The sequence below is a fragment of the Vigna unguiculata genome, chromosome 1 (assembly GCF_004118075.2).
Source record: "Vigna unguiculata cultivar IT97K-499-35 chromosome 1, ASM411807v1, whole genome shotgun sequence".
Taxonomy (NCBI): Eukaryota; Viridiplantae; Streptophyta; class Magnoliopsida; order Fabales; family Fabaceae; genus Vigna; species Vigna unguiculata.
In genome coordinates this window covers 769,659-789,807 of record NC_040279.1, presented here as the reverse complement: position 1 = coordinate 789,807, position 20,149 = coordinate 769,659, and the positions used below count along the sequence as shown (strand labels likewise).

The following is a 20,149-nucleotide window of genomic DNA, read 5'->3' as shown; positions in this document are numbered from 1 at the left end:
TTTTGTAGTTTTAAAATTGTTAAATTTCCTCTTTGTTAGCTTTGCATATTGATTATTCCTTTATTGTTGGATGTTACTCTTAGTTCTTTATTAAGGATGTTACAAAGTCTAACTTAAATTTGTTATCTTTATTATTTTTCAAACAATTTTTTAACCAATGGTACACAACTAAAATCAACAAAGAATTCTATCTTTATTATTTTTCAAACAATTTTTTAGTGAATAGTGCACAACTAAAGTCAATAAGAATCATAAATATGAGTTGGTATATGTCAAAATAAGACTAACATTAACCTATATTTGTAATTTGGAACCACTTATGAATATTCTCTATATTGAATGGCTATCTTCATCTTGTATAAATGAAATCTATATATTTTTTTACTCTAACCTACCATTTCAACCTGTTCTGTTTATTCCTTTTTTAGTGTATTAAGTTTAGGATTATTATTTTCTTGTTACTCTCAAACACACTTTGATTTTATTTTATTAGATGCTTGGCTTTTTGTTTGCATGTTTTCTATGTGAAGTTTGTTTCTAGTGCAAATATAAAAGGACTTTAATGTTAAAAATTTCAAGTTATCATATCATTGAAACTAGAAAGAGCGTTTGAAATACATTCTATATTTTCCATCTTATTTTTCTAAATTTGTGATTTACATCACATATTCACAAATTTCTTCAACATATTTCGGGTAAGTCATCATTAATTCAAGTTTCTATTCATAACAAAAATTATCATATTATAACTAAGTGTTGATTTAAATCACACTTTTAGATCTTATTTGAATTTGAATGTTTCATCTTATTTATTTCCTACAGAATCCATGTTTATTTTGTGTTTAATTTTTTTTTATCATACTTCTTTTTCTTTGCAGTGTAATTCTAATTTATTCTAATGGCACAAATTAAGGAAAAGACACTAGTTTTAGTTGGACGCACCGGTAATGGAAAAAGTGCAACAGGAAATATTATTCTTGGAGAAAGACACTTTGAGTCAAGGACGGGTGCATCTGGTGTAACAAGGGTTTCTGAAATGCGAAAAACGACTACAAAAGATGGACAAATTATTAATATTATTGATACTCCAGGTGAATAATAATAATAATAATACATTATCACTCAATATATGTTTATACATTTCATGTAAGTTAAATTTATGTCCATGCTCTTTCTAATTTTATCATATACAAATTTAAAACTTAAATTCATATTCAATATTACGACTAAAATAACAAACAATTATATTTGGAAGAATATAAATATTTTTAATTATGGATCTAAAACTTAACAAATTTTGTAGGACTATTTGATGGAACTAAAGCTGTTGGAGATGAAATAGTCAAATGTATTGATATGGCTAAAGATGGCATTCATGCTGTCGTTTTAGTATATTCTTGTAGAGCTCGTTTCTCAGAAGAAGAACATGCTACTTTTCTTACTTTGAAAACTTTATTTGGAGAAAAAATTGTTGACTACATGATTCTAGTCTTCACCGGAAAAGATGACTTAAAAGCTGATCGACAGACATTTGAAGATTACTTAGCTAATCAACCTGAAAAAACTCTCCAGGTTTTTAACCATCATCACCTTCACCAATATATACTTTCATTCTTATTATTAAGTGCGTATTCTAATTATTGTAAGAAATAAAAATTATAAATATAAATAACTATATATTCAAACAATCAAAGATTAAACAATAAATGCATTTTTTATTACTAATCAACAAAAAAAATTATATTATATATATTTGTGATTATAATTTTTTTAATAATCAAGACTTATTTTTTAAGGTTATATATATATATATATATATATATATATATATATATATATATATAATAACATTAAATGTTATATATTTGTAAGATATAATAGATAAACATATTTAACATGTTTATTGTTCATTACAAGAAAATCTTTACGTAACGATCAATCTTAGAGATAAAAATTAATTGGTCACCATAGCAATTAATTTAGATATTAATTTATAAACTAAAAATATTAGTCTCTAAAATAGTCACTATTATGAATAAAAAATTATAATTAGTGATTAATTAAATTCTTTAAATTGGTCAGCTATCATAGTTTTGGCTACCAATTAATAGTTAACATTAGTACATTAGTGACCAATTTAGAGTCTATTTAGTCACTAATTAGAATTTTGTAATAGTGACTATTTTAGAGACCAATATTTTTAAGTTTATAAATTAGTATCTAAATTAATCACTATAGTAACCAATTATTTTTTGTCTCTAAAATTGATTCCTATTTAAAGATTTTCTTGTAGTGGATTTTTAATTAATCTATTAGTCAAACTTATATTGTTGATCAAATTGCAAAAAAAAAAACACATATTAGCATCAAAATAACTATAGATTAATATAAACTTTATTTCTTAAAATTTGTATACATTTCAAATTAAAATTTCAAAATTTAATAAACAAATAACATTGTACCTTTGTTGTATCAAAGTAATGGTTGATATTGCTACTTTTAATACAATTTATTTAATATGTTGAAATACAAACTTCTTTGTGTATTAAATTCACAATTAACTATGAATTTTTGATGATTAATGTGGAATTGGAACATTTTTGTAGGATATAATTGTTTCGTGTGGCAATCGAAAAGTGCTTTTCAATAATAGGACTACCGATGAAAATAAGCGATGGAAACAAGTTCAACAACTTCTCAACCTTGTGGATGGAGTTATATTGAAAAATGAGGGACAACCCTTTACAAATGAGATGTTCAAAAGATTGAAGGTGAACTTTTCATAAATATTGAATTTTTTTTTAAATATTGATATTTTTCTAAATAATATATAATATATACAAGTTCATCACTTGATGTTGTAGGAAAGAGCAACTGCAACTGAAAAAGCAGAAACAGCTAGAATGAAAAGGCGTCTACAAAGAGGATATGATATTATGCTTGAACGAATGGCTCGTGAGGTACATAACTATACATTATATCATCTCATATTTATTTCACAACATTTGTTTTTATTTACTAGTTGAAGGTTAAACATGTTATCACTTTCTTAATTTTATTTATTCTACTTTTTGAAATAATATTTTTATTTTAATATATAGATGAAATCAAAGTTGGAGGAAGAACTTGGCAAGCTTAGGCAATTGTTAGAAGAAGAAAAGAGTGCTAGACGTGCAGCTGAGGAAAATTATAAATCCTTTCAAATTTCATCAAATAAAGAAATTCAAAAACTCAGATGGGATCTTCACCAAGCAAATAGTAAATGTGCCATTCTCTAATTGTGATACATTCAAATATTTGTACTTTACCTTTAAGATTGTGAGTGATTATGAGTGAGCGTTTGTGTATATATATGGTGTGGTATTGTTCAAAATGTTGTATATATTTATTATGTATTATGTATTCCTCATGTAACTAAATTGTGTTTGAATGATATTATTTTTATTTTAAATTTCCATGATGTTTATTAAGAGGTGATTTTCTTATCGATAAAGTTTGTGTTCATTAAATCTAAATAAATTTTATTAGAATACACCTTAGATGACTATGTTATTATCTTAAGACTTTAAATGTAATTCAACATTTCAAAACTAGCTTGTAAAGTTTAATTTGCATCCACTTTATTTATATAATCTAAAGTATAATTGATTGATGTGGAATCTCCATCAATGTTGATTAAATATGTTTATTTCCAAATTTTAATGAGACTATTACATAGAATGTTAAATAAAAGTTATTCCATGAAAGTATGATGTGTTTATTCTATTATGATTTTGAAATGTATTAACTTGTATTTAAGTATATTCTTTGTTCTTTTTAAAAAAGCACAGAAAAATGTAGAATTAAAAGTCACTCACATAAATAAATCAGAACAAAACACTTCATTTTAGTACAAAATATATATATATATATATATATATATATATATATATATATATATATATATATATATGTGAATGAACTAAATTGAAATCAAAACAATGATACATGAAATTGTCATGTCATTTAAATGTCATGTGTCATGTGTCACACCATGAATTTGATGCATGACAACAAAATTTGTTGGTAAAAAAAATTAAAAACAAAAAAAAAACAAAAAAAAACCATAGATTGACATGTGACATGTAGTTAATGATGTTAGTAATTTTGTTGTGAAAATGGCTTAATTGAGACACTTTTTCAAAAGTTGGCATGCAATTGAAACTTTTGTAAAAGTGAGAACTAAATTGACACACTATCACCAAAGTGGGAGCTATATGAGTAATAAAGCCTAAATTTCTTTTTCACTCAATGAAGTTCCTATTTAAAAAAAAAAACTTAACATAGCTTTTACTTTTAAAAATAAATCAATGTGGTAAATAGACGTTAACACTGTGTTGTATGTCAAAATTTAGATATGACGTGTCAAAATCTGAGTCACATTTTACTTAAAAGGTGCCACATGTCAAATTCAAAGGGTTCTAAGGTAGTAGATGACTCAGATTTTAACACTTTACACTTTCAAAATGTCTTAACGGCAATTAAACGGAAGAGACAAAAAATAAGGACTAAATTAAGTCGAAAAGAAATATAAAAATGAAAACAAATCAAATGTTTAAATATAGAGACTAAATTACTAATTAAACTCAATCTTGTTTAAAAAAATAGATACATTTTTCAGTATACTCTCTCTATTTTTTTCTTTAATTTTGTGTTCTCATCCTTTTATTTCCTTTTCCTAATCTTATTCATTTTTTCATTAAACATTTTTAGTAATTTTACCATGTTTATCAGAACAAAATTGCAAACAAAAATTTCAAGATTAATCTCACATTTCTTAAACTTCCAGTTGCCACCTAGCGACACATGTGCAACATCGTTTACTATGGAGGTCATTGTCAATTGAGCTCTCAACATGACACCCAATGTCCTAGACAAGTAGCACTCACTATCAAGTGAGTATTTGACGGTCTTAGGTGGTGCCTAACACTATAACCAAAGCTCACTAGCTTCACATTTTAATGTGGCGCCCATTCATACATTCCCAACGCCATCTCAAAAAAACTACGGAAGAATAACACTTTAGTTTGTTTAAGTGGTTGTAATGATTACTTTTATCCTTTTCTCAAATCCTAACAGGTACCAGTTCAATTTAGAAAGGCATCATTAGGTCCAATTGCTTAAAGTCGAGTACTCATCCTCAGGAATTCCATAATTGCAAAAGAAACAATTAAGTGCACACATGCAATTGAACATCAGTCTTCCCGGCTGCCTTGGCCTTAGCAGCCATTTCTTTCCTCAACGTCTGGAAGAGCGTCAAATTCTTCTTTCCCGATTGCGCCATGTGCCCTACAATAACATATCAAACCCCGGTTAAGACAACTCAGAATCATTAACACAGTTTAAGTAATAAACAGATACCTTTAATATCAATAATCGGGTGCACCGAATTATAAACTCTAACTAGACCTTTAGTGGGCAACTTATCAGTAAACTCCATCAAGGTCTCCACCACCTCATTATCCTCTGCCGACAACTTGTCGGTGCCCATATCCTTATACCGAGAGGGGGTTCCCGTCCAGCTAAACGGGAACTTTGTACTCCCATCTGCATTCAAAAAATGGGACTTGCCCTCTTCCTTCACCAAAACTTTAAAGTATTCGTCCTTAAAATGCTTGAAGGACTGAGAGAATGCGTCCAATCTGCTGATGCTGGGACGACTTATCAGAGATAGCCAAGTAGTCGATTGGTGGAGCCTAATATCATAAAAGTATAGAAATGCATAAGGAGAAGGCTGCATATATAGGGATTGGCACAAAACGCGGAAGGCTTGCATATAAGCCCAATTGTTTGGGTGCAACTGTGTAGGTGCAACGTTCAGCGCATGCAACACACCCATGGTGAAGTCGTCCAGCAGCAACCGCACATGTAGCTGAGAGAAGTGACACATGTACATATAGAAGAACTTTTCGGTTGCCCTCTCTTGCCCGTGGCATACGCGGTCGATGGCTCTCACCCGTTCCAAGGACACAATACCCCCGCTTACACCCTTCGCGATAACAGGTGTACAATTTAGCCAGGAGTTCAACAGACGAGACCACCGAAATAAGGACGACTGATTACGAACGTTGGCAGCCACCCACCCGTAGCCGCCCTTGGCCGGCCAATTACTCTCCGCTAACTCCTCTGGAGGGTCTTCTCAAACCTCAGTCATCGTCTCTATAGGGATTCTGCCAACCATACCCCCAGAACTGGTGCTCTCCTCTTCAACATGTCTACCTCTACTCCTCCCGACTCTATACTCTCACTACTAGTCGTAGACAATAACACGCTATCACTACTAGATATACCTTTTCTTTTTTCTGGAAAGATGACGACTGAAATTAGGAACAAGTCGGACATGAAAACGCACACAAGATCTCTTACTGAAAATTCTCGCGAATGAACCAACAAACCCTTACTCGTTGTAAAATCTACATTTATAGGCCAGAATCCCAAACGGTAAAACCCCTTCCCGCCAAAATAACAACCCATACCAATCGACACAATCATTCCAAAGGACATGAGTGTTAAAAACGACAGCGCAAAAACCCCTTTGATTTGACCCCTGACATCCCTTCACCTACCATCAAACCTTTCTCGCCTTTAGCCTTAACACTGTTCATCACACTTAAAGGCTGGGGGACTGGTGTACCACACCAAGCCAACTTAACAAAATAATAATAAAATGACCACCATACCTATACACCAAAACATTCAAGTAACCGGCCTAGGTTAGGCTGACCTAAGCCTAGCCGGCCTGAACCAGTAACATAAACATCCAGAGGAATAACCTGCCTAAGACAGCGTATGAACAACACAAACCGTCAAGGGAAGTAGTTGGTTTAGGCCGGCTACCTTAGTACACTTAGCAAAACTCCCCTTTTTATATTCAATAAGTCCGCAGTAATCAATCTAAGGGCCTGGGTTAGGGCTAGACCCACTTACAGCCCAAACTAGGGCCCGAGCTAAGGCCCGGTCCATGGCATAACCAGACATAATTAATACTCTATAAATACACGTGGATCCCAGTAATGAAAGGTACGCATTCATTACTCCATTAATCACCTGATTTGATTTTTTGAGAGCTTTGACTGACTTGAACTTCAGAGTCCCTTCTGCAGGTAACCCCTCCCGGGTCCAAGCAGATATTTGCACACGGGAAGAGGCCAACTGAGGAGATAACGGACTGCATAGGTAAGGTGACGCTTGTGCCTAACTTATCTTGTTTGTTCTCTGCAGAAACAAGTATAAAGAGCAATAACAAATAATAGTCTCCCTTACCTTAAGTATATAGCTCCTTAACTCATAGTTGTTCCTTATAGCTCTATTTCCCACAAGATGATCTAACTATAAAACTAAAATTTCAATTACAAATCTAAGCATATTGTTATGATCATAGACAAACAAAGATTCACTTTGAATTATTATAAATTTGAGTCATATGCTTTGAATCCCAACCCAAGTACAACTTAAAAAACAAAATAACATAAAAAAAAGATAAAAAGCAAACTTACTTTGTTCTTCACTCTAATTGAATATATATATATATATATATATATATATATATATATATATATATATATATATATATATATTTGCTATGATCAATTTTGTTCTTCAAAAGGACGAAGAATGAGATTAACGGTCAAGAAAGAAATTAGATAAAAAGCTTAGAAAAAAAAATCTAAAAAAACCAGGATTCGTATAAAATGAGATTCAATAAAAATATATATGTAATTTTAACATTTTATTAATAAAATAATCCAATATCATCTTTTAAAAATCATCAATAGTCTTGGACCATTTTCTAAGTCTTCATTTTCTAAGTCTTTACAAACAACATGTTCTATTTAAAATTTAATTCTCGTGTGATATCTCATAATATTTAATATATATATATATATATATATATATATATATATATATATATATATATATATATATATATATATAATATGTCACCTAGAGGTAAATTTAATTGAAAGGGTAAATATGATTGGAATTCTTATAATTATAAAAACGTTTTCTTGTAGTTTTCCAAATGCATAAGTATCTTATTTCAATCTCTGCAAAGACAATTTTTAATCCCTTAATTCCACATGTATTTTTAAATATAGAAAGTAAGAGAGAAAATTGTTGTAATTATAAAAGCTACTCGAGTAACTAAAAGTGAATATTTTTATAACGAGTAATTTAACCTTGTATGTTATCCTCGATGAGAAATAAAGAACCTTGCCAATAAATACCATTGAAGAACCCATGAATAGAAGAAAAAAAAATTGCATTGAAAATTACCAGAGAGTACACTTCAAAATACAACTTTGAACTTTTGATGGATTCCATAAGACTTAATTAGGCTACATAAGTTTGATTTGATTGAGTCTAATTTAAACAGAATTTGAAAATGGTGTTGGAGCATGGAGGTACCCTAATTGTTAATTGTTTTGAATGAAAATGTAATTGAAATTAAATAATGATTAAGAGAGATAGGTGTGGCATGTGGTTGGAGATAAATCCAAATCCAAATCCAAAGTTTGACTGAACCTTGATAGATGAGCAATTAAAGTAAGAAAATCTTGATTAGTGGGGGCATCACTTTCCCTTATTCTCCGTAACCTGTCCTCGTGTTTTACCCTTTTTTTTTTCTTTTTTTTTCTCCTTCACCTCTCTCTCTCTCTTTATATTCTTTCATTCATTGTCCATATTTATGTATTAATTCAAAGGGCTAAATTATTTTTTTTAATATTTCTTTTTAAGAAATATAAAATTGTTTCTTAATTTTTTTTCATTATTTTAAGTCATTTAATTTGTTATGAATAATTTTAAAGTCGCATCAATTTGTGTTTTCTTTAAATATATTTTTGGTCTCTTAACTTTTAGTGAATTTTGGAATTAGTCTATCTCAAAGCTATTGACCAATTTAGTCCTTCACATGATTTAATCCTTTTAATCAAATTTCATTAAGTGTATTTGACATTTCAAACAAATTACATAGCAGTATTTGACTTAAAGTTAAAGTAAAAATGTGTCAAATAATATAAACAACTCAAATACAATACTAAAACGCGCTTGAAATGTCAAATAACCCTTAATATAATAGGTGAAAAATAATTATTTTAGATTTAACACCATTTATAAAAAACTAAACTAACGATAAAGACCAAATTAAATTATTTTAAGAAAACTAAGATTAAATTAAAATAAAAAAAAAACTGAAAAACCAAAATATCACAAAAATAAAAGTAAAGACCAAAATAATATTTTAATCCATTGAAATTTTAGTTTTTTTTTTCATTTAAGTTTTTTCAGGTGAAATATTTTCTTCTTGGAAATCGATATTTCCCCAACTATTTATTCTTCTCATTACCATAATTGCTTACTGTTAAACCCTAATTGTTAAAAAGATATATCCTGTAAAAATCAAAGTGGCAACACTTGTTCGTTTATTTTGAAGTAAAGTTGAGGTTGATCTTCATTTCAGTGTTTATCTTACCTTACCCCACCATGGTTGGTGGTGCACATGATGAAGAACTGTTGTGTATATTTGTCTTGCTTGAAAGCCGAAACATCCCCACAAATCTAGCGATTGTTTTTATTTAGCACAGTGCTACTAGACAGGACCTGAACATCGTACCTGCTGCAACCCACTGTCTGTCAAATTCCAAAAGCTATTTTCCAGAACCCTTTCTGCGTATATATAACCAAGCTTCTATTTTTATTCATTTTTTTTTTTTACATCTGTAGCATACGTGGTGTGTGAGAAACAAATAATAAATGCCCATTTCAACTACTTTTACAGGGAAATTATTGCAAGCTCCCCAAACACACGATTTCTCTATGTCCTTCATTATGATTTCCATCATCAATACTCTCTCATAGAAACAGTAGATGATTAACGTAGGTTTAATGCCAGATATATTATGGAAGCATCTTACAAACAACAATTTTGATTAAGAGAAATCAATTTTAAATTTAGTTTAATTTTATAAAATAAAATTGTAAGAAAAATTGTAAAATAGAAAAGGAATAGATTGTGTTTAGTTTAGTATTGGAAAATTGATTCCAGTCAAATTAATTTTCCAACGTAAAAGCAATAATTAATCAATTTTTATCTTTTAATTGATTTTGAAAACTAACCATACTAAATTTTTCATTATAAAATCAAATTTACATTAATTTGACACGGATTACGTGCCACTGTTGAACTAGGGTAGTAGTAGGTTGAATAACCCTCTTTCCTCTAATTTTGACACCGGGTTCCCCGTTTCCACAATTTCAAAACCCAAAGTTTGGGTGATAATTACGTCTTTGAAACCGAAAAGCCATTTGGACCACTTTTTTTAAAAGAATGGACAAAATTAATATTTTTTTATACTTATAATAATAATAGTTATATATTTGTGATTTAAAAACGATTCCTCCCCTCACGTAATTTCAGCTTCCCCAGCAAGTCCTTTCTTTCTTTCTTTCTTTTCTCCCCGTAAAGAAAACGTTGAAAAAGCAACCCCAAAATCAAACCTATTAGCTCAGGGTAGGTACGCGTACAGCCACACAAGTCTGAAATTCGGGACAAGACACAAAAAAAATAATAATTTATCATTATAATTATAATTTATAATCGTTAATTGCCATAACGCTATCTATCTCTTCAAGTTTAGTATATTTATTATTTATATTTGTAATATTTGTATTCGTGCCAATACAAAATGAAGGAAAAGACAAAAACAAGATAAAGAAAATAAATTCCTTGCAGTTTTGGATTTGGATTTGGACTCACTCTCTCGCACGCACGCACGGAGGCACACACCACACACAGTGATTTAGTTGGGTTTGGAAATATTGATGAATGCGAAGGGAGCATAAGCATGTGCATATCGTATTACGCAGACGCATAAGCTAAAACTAATCATTAATTTTTCCATGAAGCGAGAGTGAAAAAACCCCAAATGAAAAGAGCGAAACCATACCTCACGAGGAACATGTCGTGGTCACCACGAGAAGAACCACCAACAGTAGTAATTGTTAGCTCCCTTCTTCTGATTATTGCGTTATTCGTTACAGTAACAATCGCAGAAGCAGAATCAGAAACAGCATCAACCTCCCACGACGACGCGCTTCTCCTCCTCCGCTTCAAGCAGTTCCACGTTTCCTCCGACCCCCGCGGCTTCCTCTCCGACTGGCTCCCCCACGCGCCGTCCCCCTGCGCGTGGCGCGGCGTCACCTGCTCGCCCGAGCCACGCCGCGTCACCGCCATCGACCTCGCCGGCGCCGACCTCTCCGGCACCCTCCACCTCCCCACACTCACGTCCCTCCCCTCGCTAAGCACCCTCCTCCTGCGTGGTAACTCCTTCTCCGCTTTCAATCTCAGCGTTTCGCCGTTTTGCTCGCTTCAAACACTCGACCTCTCTCTCAACAACTTCTCCGGCAAGTTTCCTTTCGCAAACCTAACTCCATGTAACCGCCTCGCTTACTTAAACCTCTCGAATAATCTCATCACCGCTGGGCTCGGCCCTGGGCCTGGCTCTGGGCTTTCCCTGGCCCAACTCGACCTGTCCAGAAACCTCGTCTCCGACGTGAACCTTCTCGTGTCCGCTCTCGCGAGCTCCGCTCTCGTTTATCTGAACTTCTCCGACAACAGACTCGCGGGTCAACTCAGCGGGTCGCTCGTTTCTCGAAGCGCGAACCTCTCCACCTTGGACCTCTCCTACAACCTTCTCTCCGGGTCGGTGCCGCCTCAGCTCGTGAATGACGCCGTTCGGGTTCTCGATTTCTCGTTCAACAACTTCTCGCGGCTGGATTTCGCCTCGTGCGGGAGCCTGACGCGGTTGAGCTTCTCGCGCAATGCGCTCTCCGGGGACGAGTTTCCGCGCGGGTTGAGCAGCTGCGATAGGCTCGAGGTTCTGGATCTTTCTCGCAATGAGTTCGTAGCCGAGATTCCCGGGGAGATTCTTCGGAGTTTGAGGAGCTTGAAGTCTCTGTTTCTCGACCGCAACAAATTCTCCGGCGAGATTCCGAGCGAGCTCGGAAGCCTCTGTGGAAGTCTCGTGGAACTTGATCTCTCCGAGAACAAGCTTTCTGGTGAGTTGCCTTTGAGCTTCGTGAACTGTTCTTCTCTGCGGAGTTTGAACCTCGCGAGGAACTATCTCTCTGGGAACTTCCTCGTGTCCGTGGTTAGCAAGCTTCAGAGTCTTGAGTATCTGAACGCCGCGTTTAATAACCTAACGGGACAGGTTCCGTTGTCGCTTGTTAACCTGAAACGGCTTCGGGTGCTTGACTTGAGCTCGAACCGGTTAAACGGCAATGTTCCGTCGTTCTTTTGCCCTTCCGAGTTGGAGAAGTTGATCCTGGCGGGCAATTACTTTTCCGGGACGGTGCCGTCACAGCTCGGTGATTGTAAGAATTTGAGAACCGTTGATTTCAGCTTTAACAGCTTGAACGGTTCGATTCCGTGGGAGGTTTGGGCTTTGCCCAACCTCTCTGATTTGATTATGTGGGCGAATAATCTCACTGGGGAAATCCCAGAAGGAATTTGTGTTAAAGGAGGGAACTTGGAGACTTTGATTCTCAACAATAACTTCATTTCTGGGTCAATTCCAAAGTCAATTGCCAATTGCACCAACATGATATGGGTGTCGCTGGCGAGCAACAGGTTGACCGGAACGATACCTTCTGGGATTGGGAAATTGAACGCATTGGCGATTCTCCAGCTGGGGAACAACTCGCTGAGTGGGAGGATTCCACCGGAGATAGGCAAGTGTGGGAAGTTGATATGGTTAGATTTGAATAGCAATAACCTAACTGGGAATATCCCGTTTGAGCTTGCTGATCAAGCCGGATTGGTTATCCCGGGCAAGGTTTCAGGGAAGCAGTTTGCGTTTGTGAGGAACGAGGGTGGGACTAGTTGCAGGGGTGCTGGTGGGTTGGTTGAGTTTGAGGATATCAGAACGGAGAGGCTTGAAGGTTTTCCCATGGTGCATTCGTGCCCATTGACGCGGATTTACTCCGGTTGGACCGTGTATACTTTTTCTTCCAATGGGAGCATGATCTACCTTGACCTTTCCTACAACTTGTTGTCTGGGACTATTCCTGGGAATATGGGTGGCATGGCCTATTTGCAGGTGTTGAATTTGGGGCACAATAGGCTGAGTGGGAACATTCCAGATAGTTTTGGTGGTTTGAAAGCAATTGGGGTGCTTGATCTGTCACATAATAGTCTCAATGGATCCATCCCTGGTTCATTGGAGAGCCTTTCTTTTCTCAGTGACCTTGACGTCTCTAATAATAATCTCACCGGCTCCATTCCTTCTGGAGGTCAGTTGACTACTTTTCCAGCTTCTAGATACGAGAACAACTCTGGCCTTTGTGGCCTGCCGCTGCCATCGTGTAGTGCTTTGAAGAACCGCTCAGTGGGTGTTGGGGGTTGGAAGAAGAAGCAGCCTGTAGCAGCTGGGGTTGTCATTGGTTTGCTTTGCTTCCTCTTGTTTGCGCTTGGGCTTGTGTTGGCTTTGTACAGGGTGAGAAAGTCTCAGAGGAAGGAGGAGATTAGAGAAAAGTATATAGAGAGTCTTCCCACTTCGGGGAGCAGTAGTTGGAAGCTTTCCAGCTTTCCTGAGCCTCTGAGCATCAATGTTGCCACCTTTGAGAAGCCACTGCGGAAGCTGACGTTCGCACATCTTCTCGAGGCTACTAATGGTTTCAGTGCTGAGAGTTTGATTGGCTCTGGGGGATTTGGTGAAGTGTACAAGGCTAAGCTGAAAGATGGCTGTGTTGTTGCCATCAAGAAGCTCATTCATGTGACGGGTCAGGGAGATAGGGAGTTCATGGCTGAGATGGAAACTATTGGGAAGATTAAGCATAGGAACCTGGTTCAGCTGCTGGGTTACTGTAAAGTTGGGGAGGAGAGGCTTCTTGTGTACGAGTTCATGAAATGGGGAAGTCTTGAGGCTGTTTTACATGAAAGGGCAAAAGGAGGAGGTTCAAATCTTGATTGGGGTGCAAGAAAAAAGATTGCCATTGGGTCAGCAAGAGGTCTTGCATTTCTTCATCATAGTTGCATTCCTCACATTATACACAGGGACATGAAGTCCAGCAACATTCTACTTGATGAAAATTTCGAGGCTAGAGTTTCTGATTTTGGCATGGCAAGATTGGTCAATGCCCTCGATACTCATCTAACTGTCAGCACACTTGCCGGAACACCAGGTTATGTACCCCCTGAGTACTACCAGAGTTTTCGATGTACAGCTAAAGGGGATGTCTATAGCTATGGTGTCATACTGCTTGAGCTTCTATCTGGTAGAAGGCCAATCGACTCTTCCGAGTTTGGTGATGACAACAATCTTGTTGGTTGGTCTAAGAAGCTTTACAAAGAGAAGAGAATTAATGAAATACTTGATCCTGATTTAATTGTGCAAACATCTGGTGAAAGTGAACTATTTCAATATTTGAGAATTGCCTTTGAGTGTCTAGATGAGAGGCCCTACCGTCGGCCGACCATGATACAAGTGATGGCCATGTTCAAAGAGCTTCAGGTTGACACAGATAATGATACGCTTGATAGCTTCTCTCTGAGAGACAGTGTCATTGATGAAGCATGAAAATAGGATATTTACCTTCAGACTCAAAGCCCTTTGACAGTTGAGGAGGAAATAGAAAGGTTTTCAACATTTGGAGTGTTGCTGGACAGAATTGACAATTCTGGTGACACTTATCTCTCCTACCTGAAATTGGAGGAGGGTTCTTGCACTTTCTTTTCTGTATATAAGACATACAGGGAGACCAAGAGATCCAAGGCAATCATGGAAGGATGAGACTTGAGGTTATAAACAGAGTTTTGTATGTTACTTTTGTGCTGATTTAGTGTTCAGTCACTTGAAACTGGTAGATATATACATTTTTTTCGTATGAACTTCTGTTACTCCATCATCAACCCCACTTTTGCCGACGGTCTTGTTTGTCATTCCCATTGGGTTCTGATATTACCACAGTTTTGCTCATTTTGTGTTTTGGTTCATATTGCAAGTGGCAAATTTTATTTTTTGTAGAAATCTAGAATCTGTTGTGTATATAAATGAAATCTGCTACGGTTTTACTGTTTATTTGCGCATGCTTTTTTCTTCACTTGTATGGAACTATAACTGCATAATATTATAGGGATTAACACCAAATGATCATTCGTTATGTAAGATCAAATAGAGGTTGAAATTTGAATGTCAATAATAGACACGTTTCTATTTTTCAGGTTTCTTATCGACTACTCATTTTAAATAGAATCCTCATAACCTTTTTTCAATGCACATTTGATAAATTCATAGGATAAGGAGAAATATTTCTTGTATTAACATTTTAATGATCCTGGAGGTTAAATATCATGCCTCACTAGTCGAAGGTTAACAGGGTTAATATCTACGCAGATACCCCAATGCTCTAAACTGTACTCTCCGTAGCTGGTGGAAGCTTTTCCCTACTATTGCCCTATGATGATGAGAGAAAGCTATGCTAGTGTCAGTGCTGGAGGTGCTATGGCAATTACTTGAATGGAGAAGTTACCAGCATTCAGTGGTACTGTTCTTTATCATTTCTTTTCGTCGCATTTTAGAATATTGAAGTGCTTAAAAACCACAGGGAAGTTGCGCATGTAAGATCTGTGAACTCAGTAGGTCGCACTCGTCTTCATGCAGCTATGTTTTTCTTACTTACACTTGTACCTTTATATATAATGGTAATGCTTTTTTGCCCAGACTCTGATGCTTCCTGATTTCCTAGCATACAATGTGTGTCTTATGACTTATTATAAATTGCACGTCACTGATATTTCCAAACACCATGAAGTGATGAACTAATTTTACTCCTTTTGTGGACCACCCTGCTTATTGAACTTGTAGTTAGACTATTTCATTCTCTTAATCAATTCCTGTTACACAAAGCACGTGCAGAAACCAATCTTCATCATAAATGCAATGCTTTAAATATTCAAGTTTGGCAACATGTCTTTACAATATAAAGAGAATATGAGTGAATTTGAAACTTTTATGTATTCCTATTCCGGCAAGATCTAGAAGAAGTGTCTTAAATATTTTTTCTAATCAGAGTTTAAGTTTAATTTCACTAATGGAAACCAAAAGTGTTATCATTAAAAATCATTACAGGATTGTGGAGAGTGGCAATGCAGAAGAGGATTTTTCTGAAACTCAATTTATAGTTATAGCTGCTTGCGATGCTCAAAGTTCAAAAGAAGGAAAATGCCAATAGTCTTAAAAACAGCAAGATGGTCCTGAAAATTCCTGACATGTGTGAGATAATGTTCATCATGGCTCACATTTGTCCAAAGTTTGATCGACTTTGCCACTTAAAGTAACGTGTTTGGTCAAAATTTTGTCTGTGAATGGTATTTGCCACTTTTATCAAATGGATTAGCTGTCATTTGGGAAGACTAATTGGTATACAGATATAGAACCATCTTGCATAGTTATTCGTTTTGAAATCTAAGGACGAAATTGCGAATCATGTAATGTTGACTGGTATATTTTGAACTTTAAAGAAAGATCACCATCATAATGCAGTAGAATTCTACTTCTTGTGATGATTCTATTTTGCTCCTTGCATTATGTATCTTGAATCAACCGGATACAGTGGTTGGGTTATTTGGTTATTTATACAGACATATTTAAACTCTAGGTTTTTTATACAATTTGATATATTTAAACTCAAAGTATAAAACATACTGATTAACACAAGAAATTTAACATTATTAGATTATAATGACCGTATTTATTAATTTTTAAAATTTGGGTTAAAAATATTTCAAAATTTGAAATCAAAAGCTTTAACATTGGTAGATTAGAATGATTATATCTATTAATTTCTAAATTTGAGTTAAAATTTTGAGTTAAAATTAAGACGAATTTTAATTTTGTGTCCAAAATTATAAACATATTTAAAAAAAAAAAAACTAATTTTTGAATCTAAGAGTTTAAATGTAGATAATTCACCATAGTAATAATTTTTTATAAAAATTTACACTGACATTGAAACTTATGATTTAATAATTCAGACTCTAATTAGTAGGTCAAGTGTAATGATTTTAATTTGCTCTAATTATTGGAGATATTGTTCTGCTGGCCCATTGTTACCTTATTTTGCAATCATAATGATGGATTAATCAATTCTGGTCTAATTCAGTCACCCCTGTATCCACTAGGGTACTGTTATTTTCACACTCAACAAAATTTTACACACCTTATTATTACTATTTCACTTTTCAAATTCTTTTTTTTATAAATACAATAGTTAACTTTTTAACGATCAAAATACTCCTAAAAAGTGAGTTATCAACGGGTGTAAGTGGTAAAAAAAACATTTTCCAAATATAAATGATATGATCTTTCTTAAAGGGTTAAACAGATTTCAATTTTTAATTAAAAACAAATAAAAAATTGATATAAATTCAATAAATTAAATACTTTTGGTGAGTATAATTTCATATGGTGCCAGTGTACAAAATTTCATATTATGGGTCAATTAGAAAATATTCTAAATGTAACATGTAAAAAACATTTGTCAACAATTTATACATCCTGAATTTTCATTTTTTCTGTCTTATATCTGTTGTGGCTAAAATCAAACCTATAATGATAGTTCAGAAAAAAGAAAAAAAAAAACCCTAATTTTACTAATTTCTCCCATTTGGTGACTTGTAAAAGTGCTCTCTGAGCATTTTCCTGAAATTCTTGTGGACTTTTTTCAGTGACTCTTGTTAGGAATTTTCTTCTAAATTTCCTATTTATCGATTTTAAGTTATATGTTATATTTTCTCTGGGTTTTACAAATTGCAGGAAATTTTAAAATTTGTTAATGATTTGTTATGAAACAATTTATAGCCAAAACTCACAATTTGGAAACAAACAATTTTAGGTGTGTTGTGTAGTTTGTAACAAAAAAAAATTGACAAGAAAACTCATGAAGTAATTTAAAGTTAAAATTGAAACTGCTAAGGATTTTTCTACTAGAAAACTTCATAGGAATTTCTGCAGACAACTTGAAATTTCCTAAGTAAAAATTTCAAAAAAAAAAATAATAAGAAAATTGTAGGACTTAAAAAATTTGCTTTCTTTTTCTCTACCAAAAAAAACACATTATTTTTTAATCTTCTTGGTTTCATAAAACAGTAATTTTAAAAAATATAAAATAAATATTTTGTTTCTTCTAGGGACAGTAGCCCTATATTATTGGGCACTATTCCCCTATTGTAGAGAGACTCATAAGACAATAATAAAAATTGGGTCCTAGAGTGCCCTTTTAATCTTCCATCTCTATCCACTTTTTCTTTATCATGTCCTTTTCAGTAAACCTTTGTCCATCACCCACCTCTATTGCTTGTTCAGTAAAAGCTAAACACACAAACTTACATAACATTTCTAATTATATAATCTTTGGTTTTTATCAATAAATGTGCTTTTATTTTCAAAAAAAAAATTATTGCCATATTTCACATTGGGTTCCTTAATTGGTATTTAGGGTTTAATCATCAACTCAATAATAGAGCACAACTTGAATTACAATCTTTGTCTTACAAATTAATCAACTTTAACCGATAAATATATTATCCATTGTATTAAACCAATTTGACAAAGGAAAGTGATAGTATGAGTCTCATCTTTTTTACTCTCATCTTTTACTTTTTGATGTGACTTAATGTGTGTCATTAATTAATGGGTTAAATATGTTTTTGGTTCTTAACTTTTACTGAATTTTGGAATTAGTCCATTTCAAAATTTTGGACCAATTTAGTCCTTCATATCTCGAAATACGTGAATTTAGTCATTTGAATCAAATTTTGTTAGGTTTATTTGATGTTTCGTACGCATTTCAGGATTGTATTTGAGTTGTTTATACTATTTGACATATTTTTGCTTTAATGTTAAGTCGAATACTATTATGAAACGTGTTTGAAATATCAAATAAATTTAACAAAATTTGATTTAAAAGACTAAATTCACGTATTTCGAAAGCTGAACGACTAAATTGGTCTAGAGTTTCAAAATAGATTAATTATAAAATTCTCTTGAAGTTAAAGGACAAAAAACATATTTAATCCTTAATTAATGTACTACTATCTTTTCCTTTGAAAAGATCAATGATCCACACTAAATCACGATAGAAAATAAATCATAAGAGTAAAAAAGATAGGAGTTATGAAAATAATGATAAAGAAAAAACTATTTAATGTGTCCCTCTAGACAATAGATACAATTTCTTAACTTTAAACATTGACCTATTTATTTTTCATCTCTTTTGATTTTTTTCATGTATACCTAAAACTTATCCCCATAATTAGCTAAAGGTGTCCATAAATTTTTCAATAAAAATTACTAATAAACAAAGTTAGGAAATTTTCCTATCAGATCACCATCATAATGTAAAAGAAAAAGCAAACCATAAGTTCTTCTATTAATGATTAATGAAATACATGAAACCGAATTAAAGCTTTACTAATGAATGTGAAGAAAGAATTGGTAAGATATGTTTGCTCCAAAAAATCCATCTATTTGTCATTTTCTATTTATCCTTTTTTGTGGAGCTTATTGTTTAAGATTCCTCCATTCATACAAAACAATTATATATTTTTGTATATACTTTTTTTATAATCTAAGTTTTACGACATAAATATTATTATTTTATAATTTTATTATTTTGTTATGTAATATTATTGTAAAAAATAATAATTTTCTTCTAGATAAAAGTTATATGTATAATTTTTATTTTCATTTTTTATGACATATATTATAATTCAGTTACAAATTCAATGAATTAATAATGCATGAAAATTAAAAGGTTGACGTAAAATACAAGAAAAAGAAAAATTAGATAATAAGATTAACAAAATGGTAACATTTAAATGATAAAATATACCATTAAAGTTAAACTTTCTCAAAGTACTTTAGAGAAAGAAAATAAATAAAAAATGGTAGAAACCATTTTATGTTATTTACTTAAAAGATGACTTTAATCTGTCTACAAATTAATTTTAATTTATAAATAATTATTTTTTCTAAAAGTGCTTATTTATTATAACTATTTATAAAAAAAACATATGTGGTTTTTATTATCATGAAAACATATACCCTTT

At 33.1% G+C, this 20,149-nt stretch overlaps 2 protein-coding genes across 4 annotated transcripts; both read left to right on the top strand.

Annotated features, from left to right (window-relative positions):
- The first annotated feature begins 585 nt into the window (after positions 1–585).
- On the top strand, positions 586–3,455 carry LOC114194671 (immune-associated nucleotide-binding protein 9-like). The gene is made up of 6 exons (XM_028085036.1): positions 586–695; positions 879–1,091; positions 1,304–1,572; positions 2,607–2,771; positions 2,865–2,960; positions 3,102–3,455. Exons 2-6 carry the CDS (start codon positions 899–901, stop codon positions 3,276–3,278), a joined length of 900 nt encoding a protein of 299 aa, XP_027940837.1. The 5' UTR covers positions 586–695; positions 879–898; the 3' UTR covers positions 3,279–3,455.
- Positions 3,456–10,794: 7,339 nt separating this feature from the next.
- Positions 10,795–16,576, top strand: LOC114177338 (serine/threonine-protein kinase BRI1-like 1). 3 transcript variants are annotated; one of them, XM_028062655.1, is made up of 3 exons: positions 10,795–14,839; positions 15,435–15,582; positions 16,170–16,576. In XM_028062655.1, the coding sequence occupies exon 1, from the start codon at positions 10,968–10,970 to the stop codon at positions 14,616–14,618; it is 3,651 nt and encodes a 1,216-aa protein (XP_027918456.1). In that variant the 5' UTR covers positions 10,795–10,967; the 3' UTR covers positions 14,619–14,839; positions 15,435–15,582; positions 16,170–16,576. The 3 variants fall into 3 exon arrangements, with proteins under 3 accessions (XP_027918456.1, XP_027918439.1, XP_027918447.1); XM_028062638.1 differs by lacking the exon at positions 16,170–16,576 and having other exon boundaries at positions 15,435–15,760; XM_028062646.1 differs by lacking the exon at positions 16,170–16,576 and having other exon boundaries at positions 10,795–14,856; positions 15,435–15,760.
- Positions 16,577–20,149: the final 3,573 nt, after the last annotated feature.

What these genes read in the sequence shown, in the direction of transcription:
- LOC114194671 (XM_028085036.1), top strand. Translation starts at nt 899, where the DNA reads ATGGCACAAATTAAGGAAAAGACACTAGTTTTAGTTGGACGCACCGGT. An exon ending in AACCTGAAAAAACTCTCCAG is followed by an intron (nt 1,573 to 2,606) that starts GTTTTTAACCAT and finishes ACATTTTTGTAG; the next exon opens with GATATAATTGTTTCGTGTGG. An exon ending in TTGAACGAATGGCTCGTGAG is followed by an intron (nt 2,961 to 3,101) that starts GTACATAACTAT and finishes TTTAATATATAG; the next exon opens with ATGAAATCAAAGTTGGAGGA.
- LOC114177338 (XM_028062655.1), top strand. Translation starts at nt 10,968, where the DNA reads ATGAAAAGAGCGAAACCATACCTCACGAGGAACATGTCGTGGTCACCA.